Genomic DNA, 27,747 nt, shown 5'->3' on the forward strand with positions numbered 1-27,747 from the left:
CATCATATGCAGTCCCTTGGAATCTAGGAAGACTTGCTTCCACTCTTAAAATGAGTCCTTAGGTGGCTGAACAATCCAATATTAGAGCCACAGTCCCTATCACAGTTGGGGCAGATAGTCGTTGAGGGTAAGGGATGGTGCGAGAGATTTGCCGCATGCTCTTTCCGCTGCCTGCGTTTGATTTCTGTATGTTATGTATGTAAACATTGTAACTGTGTAAGACTTGCCACCAGAGGGCGCAACTGTTGGAGACCCAAGGCTTACCTGCACACCGAGTGCATGGGAGTATAAAAGGTTGTCTGCTATGCTGCTTAGACACTCTGGAGTTGTATTAAAGAGACAAAGATCACATTTGTTTTAGCTCACAGTACTTAGACTTGGAAGTTTTTCCATATTTAACACTGCATACTCTTGCCAATTAGACTCAAGGTGCTCAGCGCCCTCCCGGATGCACTTCCTCCACTTAGGGCGGTCTCTGGCCAGGGGCTCCCAGGTGTCGGTGGGGATGTTGCACTTTATCAGGGAGGCTTTGAGAGTGTCCTTGAAATGCTTCCTCTGCCCACCTTTGGCTCGTTTGCCATGAAGGAGTTCCAAGTAGAGCGCTTGCTTTGGGAGTCTTGTCTCTGGTATACGGATAATGTGGCCTGCCCAGCAGAGCTGATCAAGTGTGGTCATTGCTTCAATGTTGGGGATGTTGGTCTGGTCGAGGACACTAATGTTGGTACGTGCCTGTCCTCCCAGAGGATTTGTAGGATCTTGCAGAGACATCGTTGGTGATATTTCTCCACCTCACAGTCAACAATTTCTCTGCTGGAGTGGAACTAAACTATAGAACTAGTGGGAACCTGTTCAACCTTCGCCGTCTCCAGGCCAGGTAGAAGACCACCCCAACCTCTGTTGTCAAGCTACAGTACATGGACGTGGATGACGCTTGCATCTGCGCACATACAGAGGCTGAACTCCAGGACATAGTCGACGTATTTACTGAGACGTACGAAAGCATGGGCCTTACGCTAAAGATCCGTAAGACAAAGGTCCTCCACCAGCCTGTGTTCGCCGCAGAACACTGACCCCCCAGTCATGAAGATCCACGGCGCGGCCCTGGACAACGTGGACCATTTCCTATACCTCGGGAGCCTCTTATCAACAAGAGCAGACATTGATGACAAGGTTGAACACCGCATCCAGTACGCCAGTGCATCCTTCGGCCGCCTGAGGAAAAGAGTGTTTAAAGACCAGGCCCTCAAATCTATCATCAAGCTCATGGTCTACAGGGCTGTAGTAATACCTGCCCTCCTTTTTGGCTCAGATACATGGACCATGCAGGTACAGCAAGCAATTAAGAAAGCAAATGGTATATTGGCCTTTATTGCAGGAGAATTTGAGTATGAGAGTAAAGATGCCTTACTGCAATTATATAGGGCCCTAGTGAGACCACATCTGGTGTATGATGTACAGTTTTGGTCTCATTACCTGAGGAAGGATATACTTGCCATAGAGGGAGTGCAAGAAAGGTTCACCAGACTGATTTGTGGGACGGGGTGTTGTCCCATGAAGAGAGATTGAGTAGACTAGGCCTATATTCTCTGGAGTTTAGAAGAATGATAGGTGATCTCATTGAAACATACAACATTCTTACAGGGCTTGACAGGGTAGATGCAGGAAGAATTTTTCCCCTGGCTAGGGAGTCTAGAACTAGGGGTCAGAATCTCAGAATAAGGGATCAGCCATTTAGAACTGAGATGAAAAGACATTTCTTCACTCAGAGGGTGGTGAATCTTTGGAATTCGCTACCCCAGAGGGCTGTGGATGCTTTGTAGTTGAATATATTCAAGACAGATTGATAGATTTTTGAATATTAAGGGAATCAAGGGATAAAGGGATAGTGCAGGAAAGTGGAGTTGAGGTTGAAGATCAGCTGTGATCTTATTAAATGGTGCAACAGGCTCGAGGGCCAAATAGCCTACTCCTGTTCCTAATTCTTATGTTCTTATGTTCTAGGACACAGGGAATCAGCACCCAAACACTTTGCTGCCCGGGAGGCCAGGGATGGCCTCACCATGGCCAGATTTACTTCACTTGATGCTGTACACTCTGGCTGACACTTGATGCGCCAGGTTGGCAAAACCCCACACCAGCTCCATAAAGCCCAAACCATTCCTTTCACACTCATCACCATTGCGGGGGGGTACCGTTATGTCTCACCATTCACTGCAAGTGACTAAGCCACTTCCAAAGGTGTACACAAATCTGTCCAAGAACACAGAATGTTGAAAATAAAGGTTTCAATGTATGACACCATATTAACAGAAACTTTACATGAACATTGGCTAAAAGACTCAAGTACCTACCCTCGTGTGCTGTTTGTTGGTATGATTGGACGAGGATGAGGGGGAGGCTAGTGAAATGGGGAAGTGATAATGGAGATAGAGAGGGATGGGTGTAGGTGCAAGGTAAGTTGGTGTGAGTAAGAATGTGCAGGAGAAGGGTAGGGAAGGCAGAGTGATGGGGTTGTGATGAATGGCGTAGCAGGATGAGGTTGATTGTGGCTTTGCAGTAACGTTTTGTGATCTACTGGGATCATCGAAAGGTTTGTGCCACTGCAGCCTGGTCCTCCTGATGACATCCCTGCTTGTGTCCTCCTGCGCAATGTGCAATCAGGCTGCGTTGATCTTCTGGGGAGATCTCATCTGCCCATTGGAAGAGAAGAGAACCTCCCTACATGTTATGCGTACGGAGGGAGTCATGGGAGAGCCTGGGTGCAGTTGTGCACCTTTGTGCAGGCTTGTTAGTGTTTGCAGCACCTCAATACAGCAGAGCACTGACAGTTCAATTGTCAAAATTAATTTGGACATGGTCCCCTTAAGGAAACCAGCTGATGACACGTCATTAGACCCGCTTTCTTCATTTGGGCCGAGAAATGTGGTGGGAGAGCTTAACAAGGCCATTCATCATAAATTCCTGTCCACACAGTAGGCTGGAAACAACAGCGGGTTCAGTTCCCGCCATCCACTCCGGCCACACTTAACCCCCCAAGGTAGGCGAAATTGCAACCCTAAATTCCAGTGACTTGGTTAAAATGGTTAAATATTTTACAATGCAAAGGCCAGCTTTACTATGTCTCACTTTGAGATGGACAGGTTTCCATGCCAAACCTGTGTGGACAAGAAAGATTGCTGAGCACCATACTCACTTAACAATCTTCTGAAATCCAAGGTTAGCTATCAAAAGTTCCATGAAAGGGCAAACAAAGTAATATTAGACACAAAAAAATCTAAGCTCATTCCGAACTTTCAAGGTGGAAAATGTACAGACCATGATGGCATAGATGTTTGGGTTCCCAAAACCCAGTTCCATGTTTCCTCGGGTTTATCAACTAGTATTTCCTTATTGTTGTGGAGTATTAAAAATTGAACACTCGACACAAAGGTCTGTATATAGAGAAAATAATTGTTTATTAAAACCTGATTAATCAAGGGAGAACCGGTTGCATCAGTACCCCTACTGAATACTCCTAATCGCTAGTCTCATGGGACAAGCTGTGCAGTTACATTTTATGCAGTCGAAATACAGTCAAAATGGTAAAACTACGTGGGGAAGTGTTCCATTGGTTGTTTGTCACCAGTCCCTGCCCACCTACCACTAATACATTGGTTCATACAGGTACAGCAATATCATTGGTTACTGCAGTTACATTAATTTCATTGGTTACAGTAATGTCTAATGATTTGATTGGTAAATTCAGTAATGGCCACTGTTGCCTATATTACATCCCCCTATAGATTATGTATTACATTTCTGTGAACATGTTCCCAGGCTAGCTCTCAGACTGTGTCCTTGACATATCCATCTGGTTGTACTGATTTCAAAGGAGCCTTGTTTCTGTTATCTTGTGTGACTGGAACATGGCGGCCTCAAGCTCATTATTTCTGTGAGCTGACTACATAAATCTTGTGGGTGCTCATAGAAGTGTTATCTCCTCAGAGAATTTTTCTGACCTTAGTCCGAGCCCTTTTGAAACCCGTTGTTCTGGGTATCTGCCTAATTGCTGGAATGTAGGATTCAGCTATTTTACCATGAATGCATTAAACCTTTCTCTCAGCCTTTCTTGCTTTATGTTTTCATTTTACCAAATTACTTTCCCCCTGATTAATGTTTTTGCTCTTACAATCCCCCATTTGATCAGGTGGTAACCCCAAAAACCCACCCATGAACAACAATTTTCCTTTCCCTGCCTTTCCCTGTCTTGATTCGTGTGTCTCCCGCCCCGATTTTGTTGATCAGGTGATAAGATTAGGACACTCACGACTCATATCAGGTACTCGTGCCGTCTTTGTGTTTGATTACCCCATTTTGGATCGAGTAAAGGCTTTCTGCATTCTTGGTAAAGGCCTTGGTCAATGACTTTGCTCTGCATCTCTTGTATCTACCTACACATTCTTCCAAGAGTATCAGCACCACTATCAGCTGCGCTAGGACTAACACATGGGATATAATTCTGATCCCTAGCTTTGCGCAGGTATGCCTCTTCTGTCTTTGCACTTGTTACACAACAACTTAAGGCTATTACTATCTGTACTGCCACGAGGATATGTGAAAGGATCCTTATCCAAGTATGTACAATCGCAAGTACCAAGGTGGGTTTTGTTTTGTTCCTGACACAGATGAGATTGCACACAGGGAGGTTAAAGTAACAGTGACCTCAGTTTTATTAAAACACTCCAGAGTGAGGAACAGGCCTTAGGGGCTGGCTTATATACAGTGCTCACATGGGATGCTGGGATCCCTTGGGACTTCAGGGGATGCACTCCCTGATGGCGGAACATGGGAGTGCATGCTTTACAGACACACAACATCACTCCCCACCAAAGTCAAAGTGAAAACTATTTACAAGGTGAGGCAGTCGGGAGCCTTTTTTCCCGAGTGGAGCACCTCGGTACAAATGTCTGTTCTGGTGTGTTGGCTGTGACCTCGCTGGGCTGGTGGGTTGTTGGCCCTGCAGGGCTGCTGGGTGAGCCTGGCCTTGCTGGGCTGTTGGGCGTGATGGGTTTGATTTCCTCGTCCGGGGTGGTGTCGTTGATCCTTTGGGTGTGTGTTGCGGGCTCGAAAAAGATGGTGTCTGCTGTGGGTTGTTCAGGGCAGTCTGTGAACCGCAGCCTCGTTTGATCCAGGTGCTTTCTACAAATTTGTCCATTGTCTAGTTTGACTACAAACACCCTACTCCCTTCTTTAGCTATCACCGTGCCTGCGATCCACATGGGAACATGTCCATAGTTTAGCATATACACAGGGTCATGCAGATCAATTTCCCGTGACACAGTGGCGCGACCATTGTTTACATTTTGTTGCTGCCGTCTGCTCTCTACCTGATCATGCAGGTTGGGGTGAACCAGCGAGAGTCTGGTTTTAAGTGTCCTTTTCATGATAGCTCAGCCGGGAGTACCCCTGTGAGCGAGTGGGGTCTCATGCGGTAGCTGAGCAGTACTCAGGACAGGCAGGTGTGGAGTGAGCCTTCTCTGATTCATTTAAGGCTCTGTTTGATTGTTTGTACTGCCCGCTCTGCCTGCCCATTGGAGGCTGGTTTAAATGGGGCCGAGGTGACATGTTTGATCCCATTGCGGATCATGAATTCTTTAAATTTGGCACTGGTGAAACATGGCCCGTTGTCACTGACCAGTATGTCAGGCAGGCCGTGGGTGGCGGTGGCGGTGCTTTCCGACATTATTTCACATTCAATCCATTTTGAAAAGGATTCCAGCTCCAGCACCACCAGGAACATTTTACCAAGAAACGGGCCCGAATAGTCAACATGGATCCTCGACCATGGTCTGGAGGGCCAGGACCACAAACTTAGTGGTGCCTTTCTGGGCGCGTTGCTCAACTGAGCACACACGCTGCATTGCCGTACACAGGACTCTAAGTCAGAGTCGATACCGGGCCACCACACGTGGGATCTGGCGATCGCTTTCATCATTACTATACCCGGGTTTGTGCTGTGGAGATCCGAGATGAACATCTCCCTGCCCTTTTTGGGTAGCACTACGCAGTTACCCCACAACAGGCAGTATGCCTGAATGGACAGCTCGTCCTTTCGCCGCTGGAACGGCTTGATTAGCTTTGCATTTCAACGGGGATGCTGGCCCAGCTCCCATGCAGTACACAGTTTTTTACTTGGGGCAGCAGAGGATCTTGGCCGGTCCAAGTCCTAATCTGGCAGGCCGTGACAGATGATTTATCATTTTCAAACGCTTCCATGACTATCAACAAGTTTGCAGGCTGTGCCATTTCCACCCCGTGGTGGGCAATGGTAGCCGACTGAGAGCATCCGCACAGTTCTTGGTGCCTGGCATGTGGCGGATGGTATACACTGATAGCGCGAGTGCCCACCTTTGTATGTGGGCTGAGGCATTAGTATTTATTCCCTTGTTTTCAACAAACAGGGATATGAGGGGCTTGTGATTGGATTCCAGCTCAAATTTGAGGCCAAACATGGACTGATGCATTTTCTTTACTCCGAACACACACGCTAATGCCTCTTTCTCAATCATGCTGTAAAACCTCTTGGCCTTAGACAAGCTCCTGGAGGCATAGGCGACAGGTTGCAACTTCCCCGCAACATTAGCTTGTTGTAAAACACACCCGACTCCGTACGACGACGCATCACATGCTAGCACAAGTCTTTACACGGGTTATACAATACAAGCAACTTGTTGGAGCATAAAATGTTTCTGGCTTTCTCAAAAGCAATTACTTGTTTTTTTTCCCCATACCCAGTTCTCACCTTTATGCAATAACACATGTAGGGGCTCTAAGAGGGTGCTTAACCCCGGTAGGAAGTTACCAAAACAGTTGAGGAGTCCCAGGAACTACCGCAGCTCCATGACATTCTGTGGCCTGGGCGCGTTCCTGATAGCCTCTGTCTTGGCATCTGTGGGCTGAATGCCATCCGCCACGATCTTTCTCCCCAAAAACTCTACTTTTGTTGCCATGAAGACACATTTCGACCTCTTCAGCAGCAGCCCTACGCGATCCAGTCGTTGGAGGACCTCCTCGAGGTTTTGTAGGTGCTCGACGGTGTCCCGACCCATGACCAATATGTCGTCCTGAAAAACCATCGTGCGTGGTACTGCCTTGAGTAGGCTCTCCATGTTTCTCTGGAAGATCGCTGCAGCCGACCAAATTCCAAACGGGCATCTGTTGTAGATGGACAGTCCCTTGTGCGTGTGGCTGCAGGTGAGGCCCTTCGAAGACTCCTCCAGCTCCTGTGTCATGTAGGCCGAAGTCAGGTCGAGCTTGGTGAACGTCTTGCCTCCTGCCAGTGTTGCAAATCGGTCGTCTGCCTTAGGTAGCGGGTATTGGTCCTGTAGCATTAAACGATTAATAGTTACTTTATAATCGCCGCAAATCCTGACCATGTCATCGCTTTTGAGTACTGGAACAATTGGGCTGGCCCACTCGCTGAATTCTACTGGGGAGATGATGCCCTCGCGTTGCAGCCTGTCCAGCTCGATTTCCACTCTCTCCATCATCATGTGAGGTACCGCTCGTGCCTTGTGGTGAATGGGTCGTGTCTCTGGGACCAAATGGATCCGCACCTTCACCCGGGAAAAGTTTCCAATGCCAGGCTCAAAAAGGGAAGGAAATTTGTTAAGAACCTGGGAAAATGAGGCCTCATCGACGTGTGATAGCGCTTGGATGTCAGTTCCAGTGGATTTTGCCCAGCCAGCTCCTTCCAAGCAATGTGGCCATCGCCCGGGACAATCCAGAGTGGCAGTTCGTGCACACTGCCCAGGACAGTGATAAGCTCTTTGGTGTACGTTCTCAGTTTTGTGTTGATGGGGCTCAGGGCTGGTCTGAGTGTCTTGTTGCACCACAGTCTCTCAAACATCTTTTTACTCATGATGGATTGGCTAGCGCCAGTGTCCAGTTTCATAACTATAGGTAAGCCATTCAATTTTACATTTAGCTTCAAAGGTGGACATTTCATCGAAATTTCATCTGCAAGCTCGTTGGAGGTGCCCCATTGTTCCACAGCTCTTGCAAACATACCCTTTGAAGTGGCATGAATAGGCTGAATGTAAGCCTCCACAATGCCAACAAGATGTGAATTGCCTTGCATTCATCCTTTGTTGCGGACTCTGAGTCATCTGGGTCACCTGAGGCCTGCTGGCAGTTGCAGACTCGTGGTTTCTGCCCTCTACATTTCTGCTCGCAAACACAGTTTCAGTTAATTTATGAACATTGCTAGCACTTGTGTGCTGAGAGATTTGTTTGGTGTTATCACTGGTGTACATAAACGCCTGTGCTATCGCAATGACCGTACTGAGGGTCGGTGTCTCTACAATCAAAAGTTTTCGTAGGATGGTCTCGTGGCCAATGCCCAGTACAAAAAAGTCTCTGAGCATTTGCTCCAGGTAGCCATCAAACTCACATTGTCCTGCAAGTCGCCTTAGCTCGGTGACATAGCTCGCCACTTCCTGACCTTCAGATCGCTGGCACGTGCAGAACCGATACCTCGCCATCAGCACGCTCTCTCTCGGGTTAAGATGCTCCCGAACCAGTGTACACAGCTCCTCATACGACTTATCTGTGGGTTTCATCGGAGCCAGAAGCTTCTTCATTTGGCTGTAGATCGCTGCCCCACAGACCGTGAGGAGGACCGCTCTCCTTTTTGCAGCGCTTCCTTGTCCATCCAGCTCGTTGGCTACAAAGTACTGGTCTAGCTGTCCGACATCGGCTTCCCAGTCCTCACCCTCCGAGAACTTCTCCAGGATGCCCACAGTTTGCTGCATCTTTGCGTTGGATTTGTATACTCGTCGCCAGTTGTTGTGTTCCGACACAGATGAGACTGCATACAGGGAGGTTAAAGTAACAGTGACCTCAGTCTTTATTAAGACACTCCAGAGTGAGTGCAGGCCTTAGGGGCCGGCTTATATACAGTGCTCCCAAGGGATGCTGGGATCCCTTGGGACTTCAGGGGATGCGCTCCCTGGTGGCGGAACATGGGGGTGTATGCTTTACAGATGCACAACAGGTTTTTCAGGTTATCCTTTCTTTGTTCTTTGCCTTTATCCTTTCGCTCATAATATCTTTTAATGTTATTTCTTAATGTCAGTTAAATCTTCAAGTAACAGGGAAATTGGTGGTGCTTGCCCTTCCATGTAATCATCAATATCTTGTTTAATCTCATCACTTATGTTTAATGTCATTGTCTTCCTGGCATGTATATACATCATGCGTGCTCTTCCCACTGCCACCGACACTCTGGGAGTAAAGCAAAAGTTAGGCATTATATTGTTGCAAGTCAAGCCTCCATAATCGTAAGTTCCCAGGCGAGTTACCACACAATATTATTCTCGTCCCTGATAGGTGTAATGTGTGGGTTCAGTTCAGACAGGGCTTATTCCAATGACACATCCTTCCGTAGTATTGTCAAACCCGCAGTTATACTTGCTCCCATCTCCCACTGGCTGAGGGCATATAGTTAGGCTTCCTACTCTCCAGCAGCCGGATAAAGATATTCCCCTTATATTTCCATTCTTTTTGATCACATACTGGTCCATCGCGGATGTATTCATCTCCTCATATTATCCCTACCATAGGGTGTTGTTCCCCTTCAATCCTCCTGTAACTGCATACACTCTGGTCATTCCTTTCAGGGTGCAGGTGTCTAATGGCCGAGTGTGCTGTGCCATTTCTTGCGACTGGGTGCTATTTATTTAATCTGGAACTCGCCCAATTTGTATCTGATCCATATTGTGTCTCACCTGACCGATCATCCATCTCCCATAGGCATGACATGTGTCTCTTTTCCTGTCCTCGGCATCGTCCTCTCGTTCCTGTTTATTTAGCTTGTTAATACGGATATACCCTCTAGCAGTATTTTTGATGTTTAAAACCCTAACTCTGAAGATTTTATCCCTATCCCGGCCTGTTTTCTCATTAGTACCTCCATCATTCCCCTCAAACTATCCACTCCTGCTTGGATCGCCTGTATATCTAGTGCATCTACCAGAGAGGTCCCTGTACTTACTCCAGTTAATACGTCATTCCCTACAGATCTCCTCTGCCTTCTTCCTTTGTGTCTCAGCTGCTTGTGATGCTCCCTTGCTCCTGATGTGTCACTAGCTTTTCTCAGGACTGTGTCTAGCAATCGTGTGTACAACGCTTTAGTCTTGGGGCTAAACTTTTCTGGCAGGTATAGGTCTGTTAAACTTATGCTCACAGGTAACATTTCATGCTGCACATTGTCAAATAACAACATTCCCTCCGATCTCGTCACCAACCCGCCGGGCGGGCCTTCAGTAAGCGGGGGGAGGGAGGGGGGGCAAGAAATTGGTGGTAGTGTTGTTGGTCGTGGGGTCGTGACTATAGGTTTTTGCCAATTAATCATCACTACTGGACCTGAACACTTTCTCTCTCTTTCTGATATATGACCCATTCTATCGCTTTTAACGAGGATGGCTCTAAGACCATGTCCCCAAGACCTTGGGTCCAGACAATGTACTATTACTTCTGTTCCAGGTTTAACTACCGCGAGCTTTCCCGAGGTTAATTCCCCTGGTTTACACTATTCAGGTAACATTTTGTTACCCACTTATCTTATGGCTTCAAGATAACCGCTCCTGATATTCGGATGCTGCTCTCTCGGGGCTGCTTTACATAGTTGTTGTACCCTACGGTGTGGGTATAAGCTTCTGGGCCCCCTAGGTTCAGCTTTGTAGCTTGTCCTTGTAGAATCGTAAGGGCAGTGATGATCACGTTTATATACATTCTGTTGATAAAACACATCCTGGATATTCCAAGTTTTTAGTTAGATTCTTACCATTTCTATTTCAATCGGATTGTTTACACCGTTTCTCTGATTGTTTGCACAGTATCTCTGGGCATGTGCCCTTTTCTATTTCCATTTTATTATAGCCAGTACCCCTAATATTGCAAATGTACATCCTAATCCTCCAAAAAGTCCATCTGTCAGGTTGTCCTTCCACTCCTTATACTCTAAAGCGTATCCTAAGGAGTGTTTTACTGGGATTACCCTAGGTTCTAACATCTGTCGTATCTTTATATTCTTTCAGCTGGGACCAGTGCTTCCACCGGCCCCTACCTTTCATACTCATGTAAGCGCACGTATCTCCACTAATTAATAGCTCATATGATCTGCTCCACCTAGGTTCGAACCCTGGTTTCTCTGCTACTTCCTTAACCATTACCTTCAGCCCCACCTGAGGAATTATAGCCAAAGCTGTTGTCTCATCGCCTTCGTCCTCCTCCTTCTGCCTTTCTCAGACCTCCTGTCGCATACCTTTCAACTGCTCACTCAATTCCCTCACATACTTTCTGATTCTGTCTCGTAGGGGGCCTAAGTCGGCTCCTCCTGTCACTATTCCTTCTGGTAACCTCATTGCACATCCAGTCATTAATTCATACGGGGTTAATCCCGTGGTTCTGTTTGGTGTGGCACACAGCCTCATTAATATTGACGGTAGGAGTTCAGTCCATGCCTGCCCTGTTTCCTGTATTGCCTTGCTCAAGGCGGTTTTAAGGGTCTGATTCATTCTCTCTACCATCCCTGAACTCTGGGGTGATATGAGATGTGAAACTTCTACTTAATACTGAATATTCTACAAGTTTCTTTCATTACTTGACCCGTAAAATGAGTTCCTTGATCCGAGTCAATCATGTGGTAATAGGACTGCCTCCCATTTTGCCCGGCAGACGTTGGAGACGGCCCAGAGCTTCCCTGTATTTAGCATTTCCACCAGTGTGTGTTTTGTGTGCAGTATTATTTCTCCTGTCATTATGACAGGCTTGCTAATTTTGACTGCCCAAGTGGCACAATCCAGTGCGGCCAGGCATCTGGACAGACCACTGTGTCCAGTAGTAAGCTACGGGTCTCATCCTATCCCCATGCATTTGTGTCATCACAGCTCCATAGAAGCCTCCCTGGTTCTCACAATATATGTGGAACGGGAGATCCATGTTCAGGAGTCCCAGCCCTGGAGCTGACATTAGGACTTCCTTCAGATTACCGTATGCCATTTCTTGTTCGGGGCCCCACTCTACAGTTTCTAAGGATGGTCTTCCTCCTTTCACTAACCGCTGTATGGGTTCTGCAATTGCCGCAAAGTTAGGTACAAAATTCCTGCAATAGTTAAAGAGCCCCAGTACCTTACGCACCCCTCGGACTGTCTTTGGTTGGGGCATGATCCTAATGGCCTCCTTCCTGTCATTGGACGTGGTCCTAGTTCCTTGGGATATTTCGTGTCCCAGGTACTGTACCGCAGCTTGTCCGATTTGTGCCTTTTTGGGATTTACTTTAAATCCTGCATCCTGCAGGACTTTCAGGATCTTTATAAGTGCTCCTGTGTGCCCCCTATCATCTTCGGATGCTATCAGTAGGTCATCTACGTATTGTAGTATTGTACTCCTATACGGGGTTAAATCCACCTTTTCTACGGCTCGATTCATAGTCCGGTGGAATATGGCCGGGCTATTGTAGAATCCTTGTGGGACCCGTGTCCAGGTGTACTGATGGTCGCTGACTGTGAAGGCAAACTTATCTTGAGACTCTTTTGCCATGGGTATGAATCAGAATCCATTGGCTATGTCTAATATGGTGAAGACCTTATGCTCAGGTTTTAATTCATTATATATTGTGGCTGGGCTGGCCACGATACAATGATGATGGGGAGTCACCTTATTGAGGGCAGTATAATCAATAGTTACCCGGTATGACCCGTCTAGCTTTCGCACGGGCCAAACAGGGGAATTCGTTATTCCTTCTACCTCTCGGAGTATACCACTTTCCAGTAAATCTCCCACTATCTGTCTCACAGACTGTGCGGCTTCTGGTTTTATCGGGTATTGGCGGTGGGAAGTATGCTCGGGTCCTGGGATCACCACAGGCTCGCATCTTACCACCCCACAGTCCTGTTTTGAGATAGCCCAAACTCCTTTTACACTTTTGCAGATAGCTCCTCACTTGCCCAGTGCCCCCCAGTCCCTTTCAAGAAGTTGGGCACTTCCCACATTAGCATGCCCATCGACATTACTCTGTTCCCCAAAGGTATTTCTATATTGTTTCCAAACCTTTTAGTTTGATTTCTTTTTTTTTTAAAAAGAGGTCAGATTTAACATTTTATTTTGAATTTCTCTCAGTATTGTGTTGTGCCTTTTCTTAGCCAGTGGCGCTTGAAACCTTCACAACAAAATTAACTCTTCACTGTTCCCATCCTAATTTCTGCACCCCTTTTGTAGTATTTGTATTTATTTTTGGATTACAAAATGTCAAATATGGTAATACTGTTTCTTTTAATATTAGAATTCTCATTTATGCTTATAGTTTCTAAGTGATTCACAGATCACAGAATGCAAAGTACTTGTTTTATAATTATGTGCCTAACCCCTGTTTTAGAAGCTGAACATTAAAAACTCCAATCCAAGTAGGAAAATTTTTTGCTCTGTAACGTTGAATATATTTTGTGATACAGTACCTCATAAATTACATCTTTTTAAGCTTCAGCTTCTGCCACAGTAATTGAGGTAGAGTTACACAGATGTGTACTTTTATTAAGAAGGTTTCCAACCCCAAAATTTTCCAATACAACCAAAATGTTTATCAAGGAGAATCTCAAAATCCCAATTCAAATATTGTATGCCAATATTTTATTTAAAACTCTTTTTACTGAGCTAGAAGCTTTCATGCCATTTAACGTAAGATTTTACACAAAGGAAAATGGGGGAGTAACTTCCCCAGCCCGCAGCCTCACAGGCTTTTTTTAAAAGGCATTACAATTTCCCTTCTCCATTCTTTATCTCATTCCTAGGCTAAATTTATTGTCTTTCAACTCAATGTAATCAATGATTAGTGTTTTCTTTTGAGAGGTAAGTGAGCGTGTTGGAATTTCTTTTAAACAAACGGGACCATGCATTTTTTTATCTTTTGTTATACAAACCTATCCTTTGTGCATTTCCTAGCTTCATAACTTATCATCAAAATAAATCCACACCTGCGTTTCTAACTGAAAATGTAATTCAATTCTAGGTTCATACTTTCCACATCTAGGACAACACCACAAAGGGTTCAAAACTTTCAACTCTGTCTGAAAAAGTGGATGGAGCTAAAACAAACAGACAGCACCACCATTTTTTCAAACAGGCTTTCAGACAAATAAAACCACACAAGCACTTTTCAGTTAATGACAGACATTCACACCAGTTTTTTTTCATTCAACAAAACTTATAAATTCTATTGTTTGGCCGGCTCTATTTTTGGATTCCATACATCACTTAACATAGTCACTATCAGTTTTTTTTATGGTCGTCCGAAAGATATCTACCTGCCGTCCCCCCATGCGCCCCCCCCCCCCCATAAGGGAGCAGTGTCCAGCATATCTTTACATGCCATACTCAGTTTTGGTACATCTACACTTGTATCAGTATTACTGTATTCTCAGATATTGACCATCTCCCTACTTGGTTTCACCTAAACCTGGCGTCTACAGTCTCACCAAATTTATATAGATTTAAAATGTATTCTTAGATACTGATTGTCCCTCTAATCGGTTTCCCCTAACCCTAGAGCCTGCAATCCCATCGATACCTTTATCGATGTATCTGTATTCTAAGATACTGAATGTCCCTCTACCCGGTTCCCCTTGAACTTAGAGGCAGTACTCACGTCGATACCTTATGATAGTTTCTATTGTGACTTCCTAATTCCCCCAAGTCTTTTACACCATAACAGACCTAGCACAGATTCTGGTATGCCAGGCAACCGACACGTCTCGTAACAGCTCACATCGGATTATGAGTGGTAGTTAAATATACTCACTCGTGATGGATCCGTATACGCTCGTCTGTAGGCTGCCCATTGTAAATCCTGCCGACTACACCAAAATGTTATGGAGTATTAAAAATAGACCACTCGACACAAAGGTCCGTATATAGAGAAAAGAATTGTTTATTAAAACATGATTAATCAAGGGAGAACCGGTTGCATCAGTAACCCTACTGAATGCTCCTAATGGGACAGACTGCGCAGTTACATTTTATACAGTCGAAATAGAGTCAAAATGGTGAAACTACGCGGGGAAGTGTTTCATTTGGTTATTTGCCACCAGTCCCTGCCTACCTGCTACTAATACATTGGTTCATACAGGTACAGCAATATAATTGGTTACAACAGTTACATTAATTTCATTGGTTAAAGTAATTTCTAACAATTTCATTGGTACATTCAGTTATGGCCACTGTTGCCAGGGAAAAGTCCTCTATATGTTATGTGTTACATTTCTGTGAATGTGTTCCCAGGCGAGCTCTCAGGCTGTGTTCTGGGGGAGGTGGGACCAGTACAAACTGGACGGTCTGCACCTGGGCAGGACCGGAACCAGTGTCCTAGGGGGAGTGTTTGCTAGTGCTGTTGGGGATTGGAGTTAAACTAATATGGCAGGGGGATGGGAACCAATGCAGGGAGACAGAGGGAAACAAAAAGGAGACAAATGCAAAAGACAGAAAGGGGATGAGTAAAAGTGGAGGGCAGAGAAACCCAAGGCAAAAAACAAAAAGGGCCACTGAATATAAAGGGGCTGCAGGAGGGGTCAAAACTAGAAATCATGGTTTAAAAACTGGGATTAAAACACTCTACCTACACGCATGCAGCATTCGAAATAAAGTAAATGAGTTGATGGCACAAATCATGACAAATGGGTATGATTTGGTGGCCATTACAGAAACATGGTTGCAGGGTGGCCAAGTGTGGGAATTAAACATAGAGGTATCTGACGATTCGGAAAGATAGACAAGAAGGGAAAGGAGGTGGGGTAGCTCTGTTAATAAATGATGATATCAGGGCAGTTGTGAGAGACGATATTGGCTCTAATGAACAAAATGTTGAATCATTGTGGGTGGAGATTAGAGATAGTAAGGTGAAAAAGTCACTGGTGGGCGTAGTTTATAGGCCCCCAAATAATAACTTTACGGTGGGGCGGGCAAAAATCAAGGGAATAATGGAGGCATGTGAAAAAGGAATGGCAGTAGTCATGGGGGATTTTAACCTACATATCTATTGGTCAACTCAAATCGCACGGGGTAGCCTGGAGGAGGAATTCATAGAATGCATACGGGATTGTTTCTTCGAACAGTATGTTACAGAACCTACAAGGGAGCAAGCTATCTTAGATCTGGTCCTGTGTAATGAGACAGGAAAAATAAACGATCTCCCAGCAAAAGATCCTCTCGGAATGAGTGATCACAGTATGGTTGAATTTGTAATACAGATTGAGGGTGAAGAAGTTGTGTCAGAAATGAGCGTACTATGCTTAAACAAGGGGGACTACAGTGGGATGAGGGCAGATTTGGCTAAAGTAGACTGGAAACATAGAATAAATGGTGGCACAATTGAGGAACAGTGGAGGACTTTTAAGGAGCTCTTTCATAGTGCGCAACAAAAATATATTCCAGTGAAAAAGAAGGGTGGTAAGAGAAGGGATAACCAGCCGTGGATAACCAAGGAAATAAAGGAGAGTATCAAATCAAAGAGCAATGCATACAAGGTGGCCAAGGTTAGTGGGAATCTAGAAGATTGGGAAAATTTTAAACAACAGCAAATAATGACTAAAAAAGCAATAAAGAAAGGAAAGATAGATTACGAAGGTAAACTTGCGCAAAACATAAAAACAGATAGTAAAAGCTTTTACAGATGTATAAAACGGAAAAGAGTGACTAAAGTAAATGTTGGTCCCTTAGAAGATGAGAAGGAGGATTTAATAATGGGAAATGTGGAAATGGCTGAGACCTCAAACAATTATTTTGCTTCGGTCTTCACTGTGGAAGAGACAAAAACCATGCCAAAAATTGCTGGTCACAGGAATGTGGGAAGGGAGGACCTTGAGACAATCACTATCACTAGTGGGGTAGTGCTGGACAGGCTAATGGGACTCAAGGTAGACAAGTCCCCTGGTCCTGATGAAATGCATCCCAGGGTATTAAAAGAGATGGCGGAAGTTATAGCAGATGCATTCGTTATAATCTACCAAAATTCTCTGGACTCTGGGGAGGTACCAGCGGATTGGAAAGCAGCTAATGTAACACCTCTGTTTAAAAAAGGGGGCAGACAAAAGGCAGGTAACTATAGGCCGGTTAGTTTAACATCTGTAGTGGGGAAAATGCTTGAAACTATCATTAAGGAAGAAATAGCGGGACATCTAGATAGGAGTAGTGCAATCAAGCAGACGCAGCATGGATTCATGAAGGGAAAATCATCTTTAACTAATTTACTGGAATTCTTTGAGGATATAACGAGCATGGTGGATAGAGGTGTACCGATAGATGTAGTGTATTTAGATTTCCAAAAGGCATTCGATAAGGTGCCACACAAAAGGTTACTGCAGAAGATAGAGGTACGTGGAGTCAGAGGAAATGTATCAGCATGGATAGAGAATTGGCTGGCGAACAGAAAGCAGAGAGTCGGGATAAATGGGTCCTTTTCGGGTTGGAAATCGGTGGTTAGTGGTGTGCCACAGGGATCGGTGCTGGGACCACAACTGTTTACAATATACATAGATGATCTGGAAGAGGGGACAGAGTGTAGTGTAACAAAATTTGCAGATGACACAAAGATTAGTGGGAAAGCGGGTTGTGTAGAGGACACAGAGAGGCTGCAAAGAGATTTGGATAGGTTAAGCAAATGGGCTAAGGTTTGGCAGATGGAATACAATGTCAGAAAGTGTGAGGTCATCCACCTTGGGAAAAAAAACAGTAAAAGGGAATATTATTTGAATAGGGAGAAATTACAACATGCTGAGGTGCAGAGGGATCTGGGGGTCCTTGTGCATGAATCCCAAAAAGTTAGTTTGCAGGTGCAGCAGGTAATCAGGAAGGCGAATGGAATGTTGGCCTTCATTGCGAGAGGGATGGAGTACAAAAGCAGGGAGGTCCTGCTGCAACTGTATAGGGTATTGGTAAGGCCACACCTGGAGTACTGCATGCAGTTTTGGTCACCTTACTTCAGGAAGGATATACTGGCTTTGGAGGGGGTACAGAGACGATTCACTAGGCTGATTCCGGAGATGAGGGGGTTACCTTATGATGATAGATTGAGTAGACTGGGTCTTTACTCGTTGGAGTTCAGAAGGATGAGGTGTGATCTTATAGAAACATTTAAAATAATGAAAGGGATAGACAAGATAGAGGCGGAGAGGTTGTTTCCAGTGGTCGGGGAGACTAGAACTAGGGGGCACAGCCTCAAAATATGGGAGCAGCCAATTTAAAATCGAGTTGAGAAGGAATTTCTTCTCCCAGAGGGTTGTGAATCTGTGGAATTCTCTGCCCAAGGAAGCAGTTGAGGCTAGCTCATTGAATGTATTCAAGTCACAGATAGATAGATTTGTAACCAATAAGGGAATTAAGGGTTACGGGGAGCGGGCGGGTCAGTGGAGCTGAGTCCACGGCCAGATCAGCCATGATCTTATTGAATGGCGGAGCAGACTCGAGGGGCTAGATGGCCTACTCCTGTTCCTAATTCTTATGTTCTTATCTCCTTGACATATCCATCTGGTTACACTGATTTCAAAGGGACCTTGTTTCTGTTATCTCGTGTGACTGGAACATGGCGGCCTCAAGCTCATTATTTCAGTGAGCTGTCTACATAAATCTTGTGGGTGCTCATAGAAGTGTTAACTCCTCAGAGAATTTCTCTGACCTTAGTCCTAGCCCTTGTGAGACCTGTTGTTCTGTGTTTCAGCCTAATTGCTGGAATGTTGAATTCAGCTATTTTACCATGAACGCATTCAACCTTTCTCTCAGCCTTTCTTGCTTTATGTTTTAATTTTACCAAATTACTTTTCCCCTGATTAAGGTTTTCGCTCCTACACCCATCTTAGTGGAAAGAAGCATAACAATATGCATATCCAGAAGAAAAGGTTAGAGGCAGACCGGAACCAATATCACTATTGCTTAATAAGTCAAAGCTTGCAAACCACACCTCATGAGAAGCTCTTGCTATATCTGATTACAAATAGGCTATCGAGTTGCCAATGTAGCTTCAGAGCAAATTGGTCAAATTGTGAATCTGCCTCTTGGTCCAGAAATGAAGTAGTTCTCAACATCTGATGCATAGTCAGTGCTATAGCACTCAATGTTTTCTGAACTTTTAATAAGATATGACAACTTAAGCCATTGATATCAATATAAGAGAAAGTCAGGCTGTTTCTGGAATTGGTGGGCATTTTTATGTGATAGGTGGGAAGATGATAACAGATGTCATTTAATTTCTTGTTCAAGAATCAAAAGAAAGGGGCAAGTCGACTTGGAGATTTTGGCCCAGAATTTCAGATTTCAGGCAATACTTTCAGACAAGTAATTTTAACAAATGTAACATTTTGGTAACAGCGTGCAGCAGTCCCTTAAGGATACATGTAGACCTAGTTTAACTGAAGGGCTGCATTTAAGGCAATCCAATTGTGCACAAGGAGCCTCAAACAGTCATTAGTTCTCCTATTTACATTCGCTGAGGGCCTAACGCCTGGTACAGGCACAAGCCCTGGATACCTATTTTTTTGGCCTATACCAATATGGCGCATGGCGCACTTTCACCTCATAATAAGAGCGAGCTTCTTGCTCGCCATATTGGAGTCTTAGGCGCCTGAAATGCATCATTTCATTTCTGGTTTAATCTTTATGTTTAAATACTGTATCTGCATTCAATTCCTTTCTGATACGTACAATGTATTAATCACCACTTTTTCATTCATTGAGGGATTTCAAAAATATCGAAGCTGCTACGATTGCCATGAAGAATATTGCCAATGTGATTAATGAACGCAAGAGACGGATTGAAAACCTCGATAAAATCCCTAGGTGGCAGAATACACTTGTAAATTGGAAGGTATTAACTCGGATAATTCCATAAATCATGCCCCTCCTTCCCTCTTTTCTCTGTCCCCTCGCTTAAGATTAATTTTATTGTTTAACTTTTATGAAGATTTAAATGAACAAATAACTAACACAACAGAGATGCATATATTTTAATTTTCATCGCAGTTATATATGTATTAATCAATATAATTTGTCTCATGCTGTTTCACTATAAACTTAATGAATGCATAATAATATATTTTCCAAATCCTTTTATATTCCTGACTGAATCAGTAATCAATAGAAGTCTGTGATGAAGTCAGATCTTGCAATATTTCTTTCTTCAATCACTTGCTAATTGCTCAACATGAGTTGATCGATGCCTTCTCTCAGGCTATTTAGCCTCCCTCGATTGCTCTTCCCACTTACAATTTCTCTTCCATTTTCCTTCATTTCTGTCACCACCCAAATATTTAGTCCTTTACAAATGAGCCCACAGCCTCTCTTGGCATCCTCCATCGTGCCCATTAGTACCCAACTCTTGACTCTCTCAGAGCATCATCCCAAGCATCTCACTTGTCACTCTCAGTGAGAGTCTTGCCTCGCACTCCCCTCAGAGGTTAACATCTCTAACTTCTCCCTACCCTCTCTCACAGCCTCCATCTCCGATCCAGCTGATTTTACAACTGTTACTGTCTCCTTCTATATTGCCAGCGAAAACATTTCCTCCCTTGCAAACAAGATCCTTGCAACCCAAGCTTATCATGGACAAATTCATTGACATCCTTTTCAAGATGAAAATATGGCTCAAGGTGCAAATTCCTTCCCCCTCCCTGAAGTCTCCCCACCTGGCTATACCGTCCACCACTTGCCCCATTCAAGATACCACAGTGCTAATATAATCCTTATCACCAAATCACACCTTCGAGCACCTCACCCTTTCAGTTAAGCATTTAAAATCCTTGTTCACTTCCCTATGAAAGCTCATGTCAACTTGGTTACTGAGGTGACCTCCCTTTGCCTCTCCGCCAATCATCTTCATATTCTTGTTGACTTCAACCTAGCCTCTCGCCTCTCATTTATTTTCCTTCGTACTGTCAGTCAATATCATCTTCACTTAAAATCCCTCACCAATATATGCATCGCTTAAATATCCCAAGTCTGATCACTGACAAGAGCATTTCCTCAGCTATGTTTTACCTCCCCATATTCAAAAAAATCCTTCTGCTTGGTCTCTCATTAATTCAGTCTGAAGCTTACAACTCTTTTTTTCTAGCTCTCCACCAACCAGAACAACTTTCTTGTGGATCTCATTAATTATCCTCTCACCTATGCCTTTAATGCCCTTGTTCCCACCAAACCACTCACCATCTCATACCTCTGTCATTCCCCCTGGTATAATAACCATCTTCATTCCCTCAAATCAGAAGACTGTAAACTTGAACATAACTGCGATGCATCCAGATGTTATCCATCGCCAGATCAGACCTGACGATGACAAGTGTTGCTATGCATCACTCACTTCAGCCAAAACCACCTACTAATCCAGAATTGTCCTGAAGGACAAGGCCAAGACTCCTCCTCCTTACAGCTGACCACCTTCTCAAAGAACTTCTTTCTGCCTACTCCACCCTTACTTGTAATTCCATGTGTGCAGAGCTCATGGAGCTTATTGTCTCCAAGATTCATGCAGTTGCCTCTGCCCCTATCGCCCTTTTGTGTCTTCTCCCACTCCCAATCTCCCCCAAGTTCCCCACCCATTCTCGTTTTGATCCCTTGCCCTCTGCTTTTTCTCTCCCTTCTCCCATGACCTCCCATCAGTCATTTCCACTAGGAGATACATCCCTCGCACACTTGATATCTTCCCTAATTTCTGACCTTTGAACCATCCCTCCTGGTTCACATGCTGATTGTCAATAGTTTTCTTTCCTCAGATACCATCTCTGTCTTTGAGGAGGGATATGGTGTTGGCAGTTTTCAAAGTTTCTAACCAAATTCTCATCTCCAAGATCTGTGACCATCACTCCCAAAACTCCTTGTCTCAATTCTTTTAATCAAGTTTCCACTCTGCTTACTGCACTGCTGTGACTTTGCCCAACTCAGAAACAACATCCTCCGATTACCTGTGACTGTAGTGCGAAATCCCTCCCTGTCCGTCCCAACCTCAGTGCAGCATGTGAAATATTGGAACACACCATCCTCTTCTATCGCCGCTCCTCCATTGCTCAGCTATGTAGGACAAGTCTTAACTGTTTCCAATAATATGTATCCAACCACAGCCAGCACATCACCAACAATGGTTTCTGCGCCCACCCTGTCACTTCAGGAGTCCCTATCATTGTCTCTCTCCTCTTCCTCATCTACCTGCAAATGTTCAGTAAAACCATCCACACAGGGTTGGCTTTGACATATTTGCTGATGTCACCCAGTTCTCTCTCTCCACCACCTCTCTTGACCTGATGACTGAATCCATGTTGTCACACGGCCTGCTTGACATCAATTCATGGATATGCCACAACTTCCTCAAATTTAACATCCGGAAAACCAAAGCTTTGTTTTAGGCCATCACCATAAACACCACTCCTTTGCTGATGATTCCAGCCCCCTCCCCCTGTCACTTGCTCAGACTAAACCTTGACATCCCATTCGACCCTGTGCTTAAACCCACATTACCAAGACTGCCTAATTACAAAAATTACCCACCTCAACCCCTCTACCACTGAAACTCTTATCCACACCTTTAGCAGCTCTGCAGTTAATACAAAGTCACATTGCTTCCATCCTCCATAAATTTAATCTCATCCGAAATGCAGCCACCCTTATTCTATCCACACCAAGTCCTACTCATCATCGCTGACTCACATTGGCTTTTTGTCCTCCAAATTATTGAATTTAAACTCCCTCCAAGGCTTTGCCCCATCCTATCTCTACAATCTTTTATCTCTCCTGCACTCTTCATTCCTCTGACTGTCAATTTCTGCATTCCTTCCCTTCCTTCACCCCTTCATTGGAGTGGAGCTTTCAGCAACTTTATTCTCACTCTCTAGAATTTCCTTCCTAAACTCCTCCACTTCTCTCTCCTCCTTCAATATTATTCTCAAAACCTATATATTCAACAAAGCCTTTGGTCACCCATGGCTTGGTATCTATTTCTCTGTCGATTTCCACTTATGAGTCTGGGAACATTTTTTTATCCTAAAGTTGCTATATAAATGCAAAAGTGTTACATATCAGGGCGGAACATGAGAGACTCCACTAACAGAGCCTTTTTAGACACAAGCACTAGCCAGAGACAGACCTCCAATGCCATGCCTCACATTCGTATCTAGCAAGGCTCTGTGTTGGCAACAAGGCCTCACAATATCTGCTTATAATATGTACCTGGGTTTAGGCCTTGTTATCTTGCAAAAATTAGGCTTCTCATACACGCAAATAATTTAGATTTTTTTGTATAAACCTTCTCCTAAATAATATCCATTTGGTTAAGAATTGCAACTGCAATTGCGGTATGTCAACAATTATGGTAAACTGCTCCTAATAATTTTTTTTTTGTTAGGGGGAAGATCTTTTGGACCAAAGCACAGAACTTGTCCAATCTGGTGAATTAATTGCAATCATGAAGCCACAAGGCAAGAGCAAGGACATGGTATTTTTCCTCTTTGATCATCAAGCAGTCTTATGTAAGAAGGTAAAATCACAACCCGGCAATAATCTTTGTTTATAAGAGATGTCACCAATGGTGCTACTTATAAAAATCGTGATGAAAAATTACTAGAGGGTCTACAGGATTATTAGAATTCTGCTTATCTGGGGCCACACATAGAGTGCACTGCAAAAAGTGCCTTAACAATTTTGTATTCTATGGGGGCCAAATTGGAGTCATTTCCACCTCCCACTAGCGCTAACGGGGCACAACTGACATTGTGAACAGGTGTGGCGCCGCTAAATTCGTGGGAGTTAAGCGGCAGCGCTACGGCTTTGCGCCCTGATCTCCTGTGCCCGGAGATCATGATGTCATCGCCGTGCGCATTGCCCCATTAGTGCCCCGGACCCTAAATTGGGTATCGCCCCCTGAAGCTGCACCGGGCGATGACAGCGACAACTTCAGGGGACGCGTACCGGGTGGCCGGCTGCTATCGGGGAGAAATTTGAAGAGGAGCTGGTCGGCTGCTCCCGAAAAAAAATCTCAACTTTTCTTTTCCGCAACGGTGCTGATTTGGACGCGGGGTCTGTCCCACGATCGCTCAGCCCAGCTCTCTGCTTGAGTGCTGGGCTGATCACGTGGCACCCCTGGTTCCCAGTGGTCCAGCAAGGTTGGGTTCCCAATATGCCGAGTATGCAGTGTATGGAGCTTGGGTTCTTCCTTTAATTCAGGGAAGAGCGCTTCGTACGCGGCCCAATGCTTAGTGCTGCTGAGCCTTGCACCCCGCTCCCACCCCAGAAAGGAAGTGGAGTACTTGATTTAGCGCTCCACTTCCTTCCGGGGGGGGGGAGCGGTAACCCCACTTTAGCGTGAGGGGTGAGACATCTGCGCCTGGAGCAACGTCTCACGAGTGTTACTGCCTCCAAATGGGGCACACCTGAATTTCTAGGCCTATATATTTTGTTTTTGTTCATTAGTTTGCATATTATTTCTATTGTTGTACACTGGTAAAAAAAAACATACTCTGCGATAAAGCTTTCCTTTCGGTGGTTGATACTGGCTGTCAGAAATTAGGATAGGGATCTCCAGAAGCAATATTTGCAGGAGATCCCCACAAAGATTAGTTTAAATATCGCAGTGCTAGATGGAAGGAATAACTAGTCCTGATGATGTAAAGAAGCTGAATTAACATTAATTGGTTGAACTCCCCCACATCAACAGGAAAATATTCCTCATTCATTCAACTGTCATTGAATATAAGGAGGTAGAAATCAGGCATTATGCACCTAGCATGTGCCCAAAGCTCGAGGCCTGAGGATGTTTGAAAATTGAATCTCTGATATTATCACCATAGCTGGTGCAAGCTGGTCGCACCTCCACAGGTATCTCTCCCGAGCAAAGAGTTAAATTTCTGGCTACCTGCCTTGCCGGCATATCGTAAGTATTTACTGATGGGGGTGGGTGGGCGGGGGGGCAGGAGCATTGAGGTCCTAAGACGCTTAAAGAATTAGCTACATTTGTTCAACCCATGGTGGACAATTCCAAATAGAGAAATGGCAATCTATTCAAACTGAGGCAGTCTTACGTTTTCCTCAGGCAACCTATTCAGAAAAATCAATGATCACGCCTTGAAACAGTTAGGAAATCCTCGTCAAATCATCTACTATCCACTGTATTGTGTATCAGTAAAGCATGCACTCCCATGTTTTTCCACCAGGGAGCGCATCCCCTGAAGTCCCAAGGGATTCCTGCATCCCTTGGAAGCACTGTACATAAGCCGGCTCGTAAGACCTGTAATTCACTCTGGAATGTCTTAATAAAGACTGAGGTCACTGTTACTTTAACCTTCCTGTGTGCAGGAAGAGTACACACTGGCGATGAGTACACAAATCCAATGCAAAGATGCAGCAAACTGTGGACATCCTGGAGAGGTTCTCGGAGGGTGAGGACTGGGAAGCCTATGTCGAACGGTTAGACCAGTACTTTGTAGCCAACGAGCTGGACGGAGAAGGAAGCGCTGCAAAAAGGAGAGTGGTCCTCCTCACGTTCTGCGGGGCACCGACCTACAGCCTGATGAAGAATCTTCTGGCTCCGGTGAAACCCACAGATAAGTCGTATGAGGAGCTGTGTACGCTGGTTCTGGAGTATCTTAACCTGAGGGAGAGCGTGCTGATGGCGAGGTATCGGTTCTACACGTGCCAGCGATCTGAAGGTCAGGAAGTGGCGAGCTACGTCACCGAGCTAAGGCGACTTGCAGGACAATGCGAGTTTGATGGCTACCTGGAGCAAATGCTCAGAGACTTTTTTGTACTGGGCATTGGCCACGAGACCATCCTACGAAAACTTTTGACTGTAGAAACACCGACCCTCAGTAAGGCCATTGCGATAGCACAGGCATGTATGTCCACCAGTGATAACACCAAACAAATCTCTCAGCACACAAGTGCTAGCAATGTTTATAAATTAACTGGAACTGTGTTTGCGAGCAGAAACGTAGAGGGCAGAAACCACGAGTCTGCAACTGCCAGCAGGCCTCAGGTGACCCAGATGACTCAGAGTCCGCAACAAAGGATGAATGCAAGGCAATTCACACCTTGTTGGTGTTGCAGAGGCTTCCATTCAGCCTATTCATGCCGCTTCAAAGGGTATGTTTGCAAGAGCTGTGGAACAATGGGGCACCTCCAACGAACTTGCAGATGAGCTGCAAGCTCTGCAAAACCTGCTAACTACCACGTGGCAGAGAAAGATCGGTCCATGTTGGTCCAAAGCAATTTCAAGCCTCAGAGAGAGGAGGCAGATGCTGAAGTACACGGGGTGCACACATTTTTGACGAAATGTCCACCTATAATGCTAAAAGTAAAAATGAATGGCTTACCCGTAGTCATGGAACTGGACACTGGCGCTAGCCAATCCATCATGAGTAAAAAGATGTTTGAGAGACTGTGGTGCAACAAGGCACTCAGACCAGCCCTGAGCCCCATCCACACGCAACTGAGAATGTACAACAAAGAGCTTATCACTGTCCTGGGCAGCGGCACGGTCAAGGTCACCTACGAGGGCATGGCGAACGAACTGCCACTCTGGATTGTCCAGGGCGATGGCCCCACACTGCTTGGAAGGAGCTGGCTGGGCAAAATCTGCTGGAACTGGGATGACATCCGAGCGCCATCATATGTCGATGAGGCCTCATGTACCCAGGTTCTAAACACATTTCCTTGCCTTTTTGAGCCAGGCATTGGAAACTTTTCCGGGCCTAAGGTATGGATCCACTTGGTCCCAAAGGCATGATCCATTCACCACAAGGCGCGAGCGGTACCTCACATGATGAGGGAGAGAGTGGAAATCGAGCTGGACAGGCTACAATGCGAGGGCATCATCTCCCCAGTGGAATTCAGCGAGTGGGCCAGCCCGATTGTTCCAGTACTCAAAAGTGATGGCACGGTCAGGATTTGCGGCGATTATAAAGTAACTATTAATCGTTTCTCGCTACAGGACAAATACCCGCTACCTAAGGCAGATGACCTATTTGCGACGCTGGCAGGAGGCAAGACGTTCACCAAGATTGACCTGACTTTGGCCTACATGACGCAGAAGCTGGAGGAGTCTTCGAATGGTCTCACCTGCATCAACACGCACAAGGGACAGTCCACCTACAAAAGATGCGCGTTTGGAATTCGGTCGGCTGCAGCGATCTTCCAGAGAAACATGTAGAGCCTACTCAAGTCGGTACCATGCACGGTGGTTTTTCAGGACGACATATTGGTCACGGGTCGGGACACCGTCGAGCACCTACAAAACCTGGAGGGGGTCCTCCAGCGATTGAATCACGTAGGGCTGTGGCTGAAGAGGTCAAAATGCATCTTCATGGCAACAGAAGTGGAGTTTTTGGGGAGAAAGATCGCGGCGGACGGCATTCGGCCCACAGACGCCAAGACAGAGGCTATCAGGAATGCGCCCAGGCCACAGAATGTCATGGAGCTGCTGTCATTCCTGGGACTCCTCAACTATTTTGGTAACTTCCTACCGGGGTTAAGTACCCTCTTAGAGCCCGTACATGTGTTATTGCGTAAAGGTGAGAACTGGGTATGGGGAAAAAACCAAGCAATTGCTTTTGAGAAAGCCAGAAACATTTTATGCTCCAACAAGCTGCTTGTATTGTATAACCCGTGTAAAAGACTTGTGCTAGCATGTGAGGCATCGTCGTATGGAGTCGGGTGTGTATTACAACAAGCTAACGTTGCGTGGAA

General features: G+C 45.2%; 1 protein-coding gene across 1 annotated transcript in view; it reads left to right on the forward strand.

Annotated features, from left to right (window-relative positions):
- Positions 1 to 27,747, forward strand: part of LOC139266214 (uncharacterized) — a 200,672-nt gene that overhangs the window by 99,309 nt on the left and 73,616 nt on the right. The window contains exons 10-11 of the mRNA XM_070884045.1: positions 19,759 to 19,888; positions 23,414 to 23,545. Coding sequence (XP_070740146.1) covers positions 19,759 to 19,888; positions 23,414 to 23,545 — 262 coding nt within the window. The remainder of the gene's footprint in view (positions 1 to 19,758; positions 19,889 to 23,413; positions 23,546 to 27,747) is intronic.

Source organism: Pristiophorus japonicus, chromosome 6, assembly GCF_044704955.1.
Source record: "Pristiophorus japonicus isolate sPriJap1 chromosome 6, sPriJap1.hap1, whole genome shotgun sequence".
Taxonomy (NCBI): Eukaryota; Metazoa; Chordata; class Chondrichthyes; family Pristiophoridae; genus Pristiophorus; species Pristiophorus japonicus.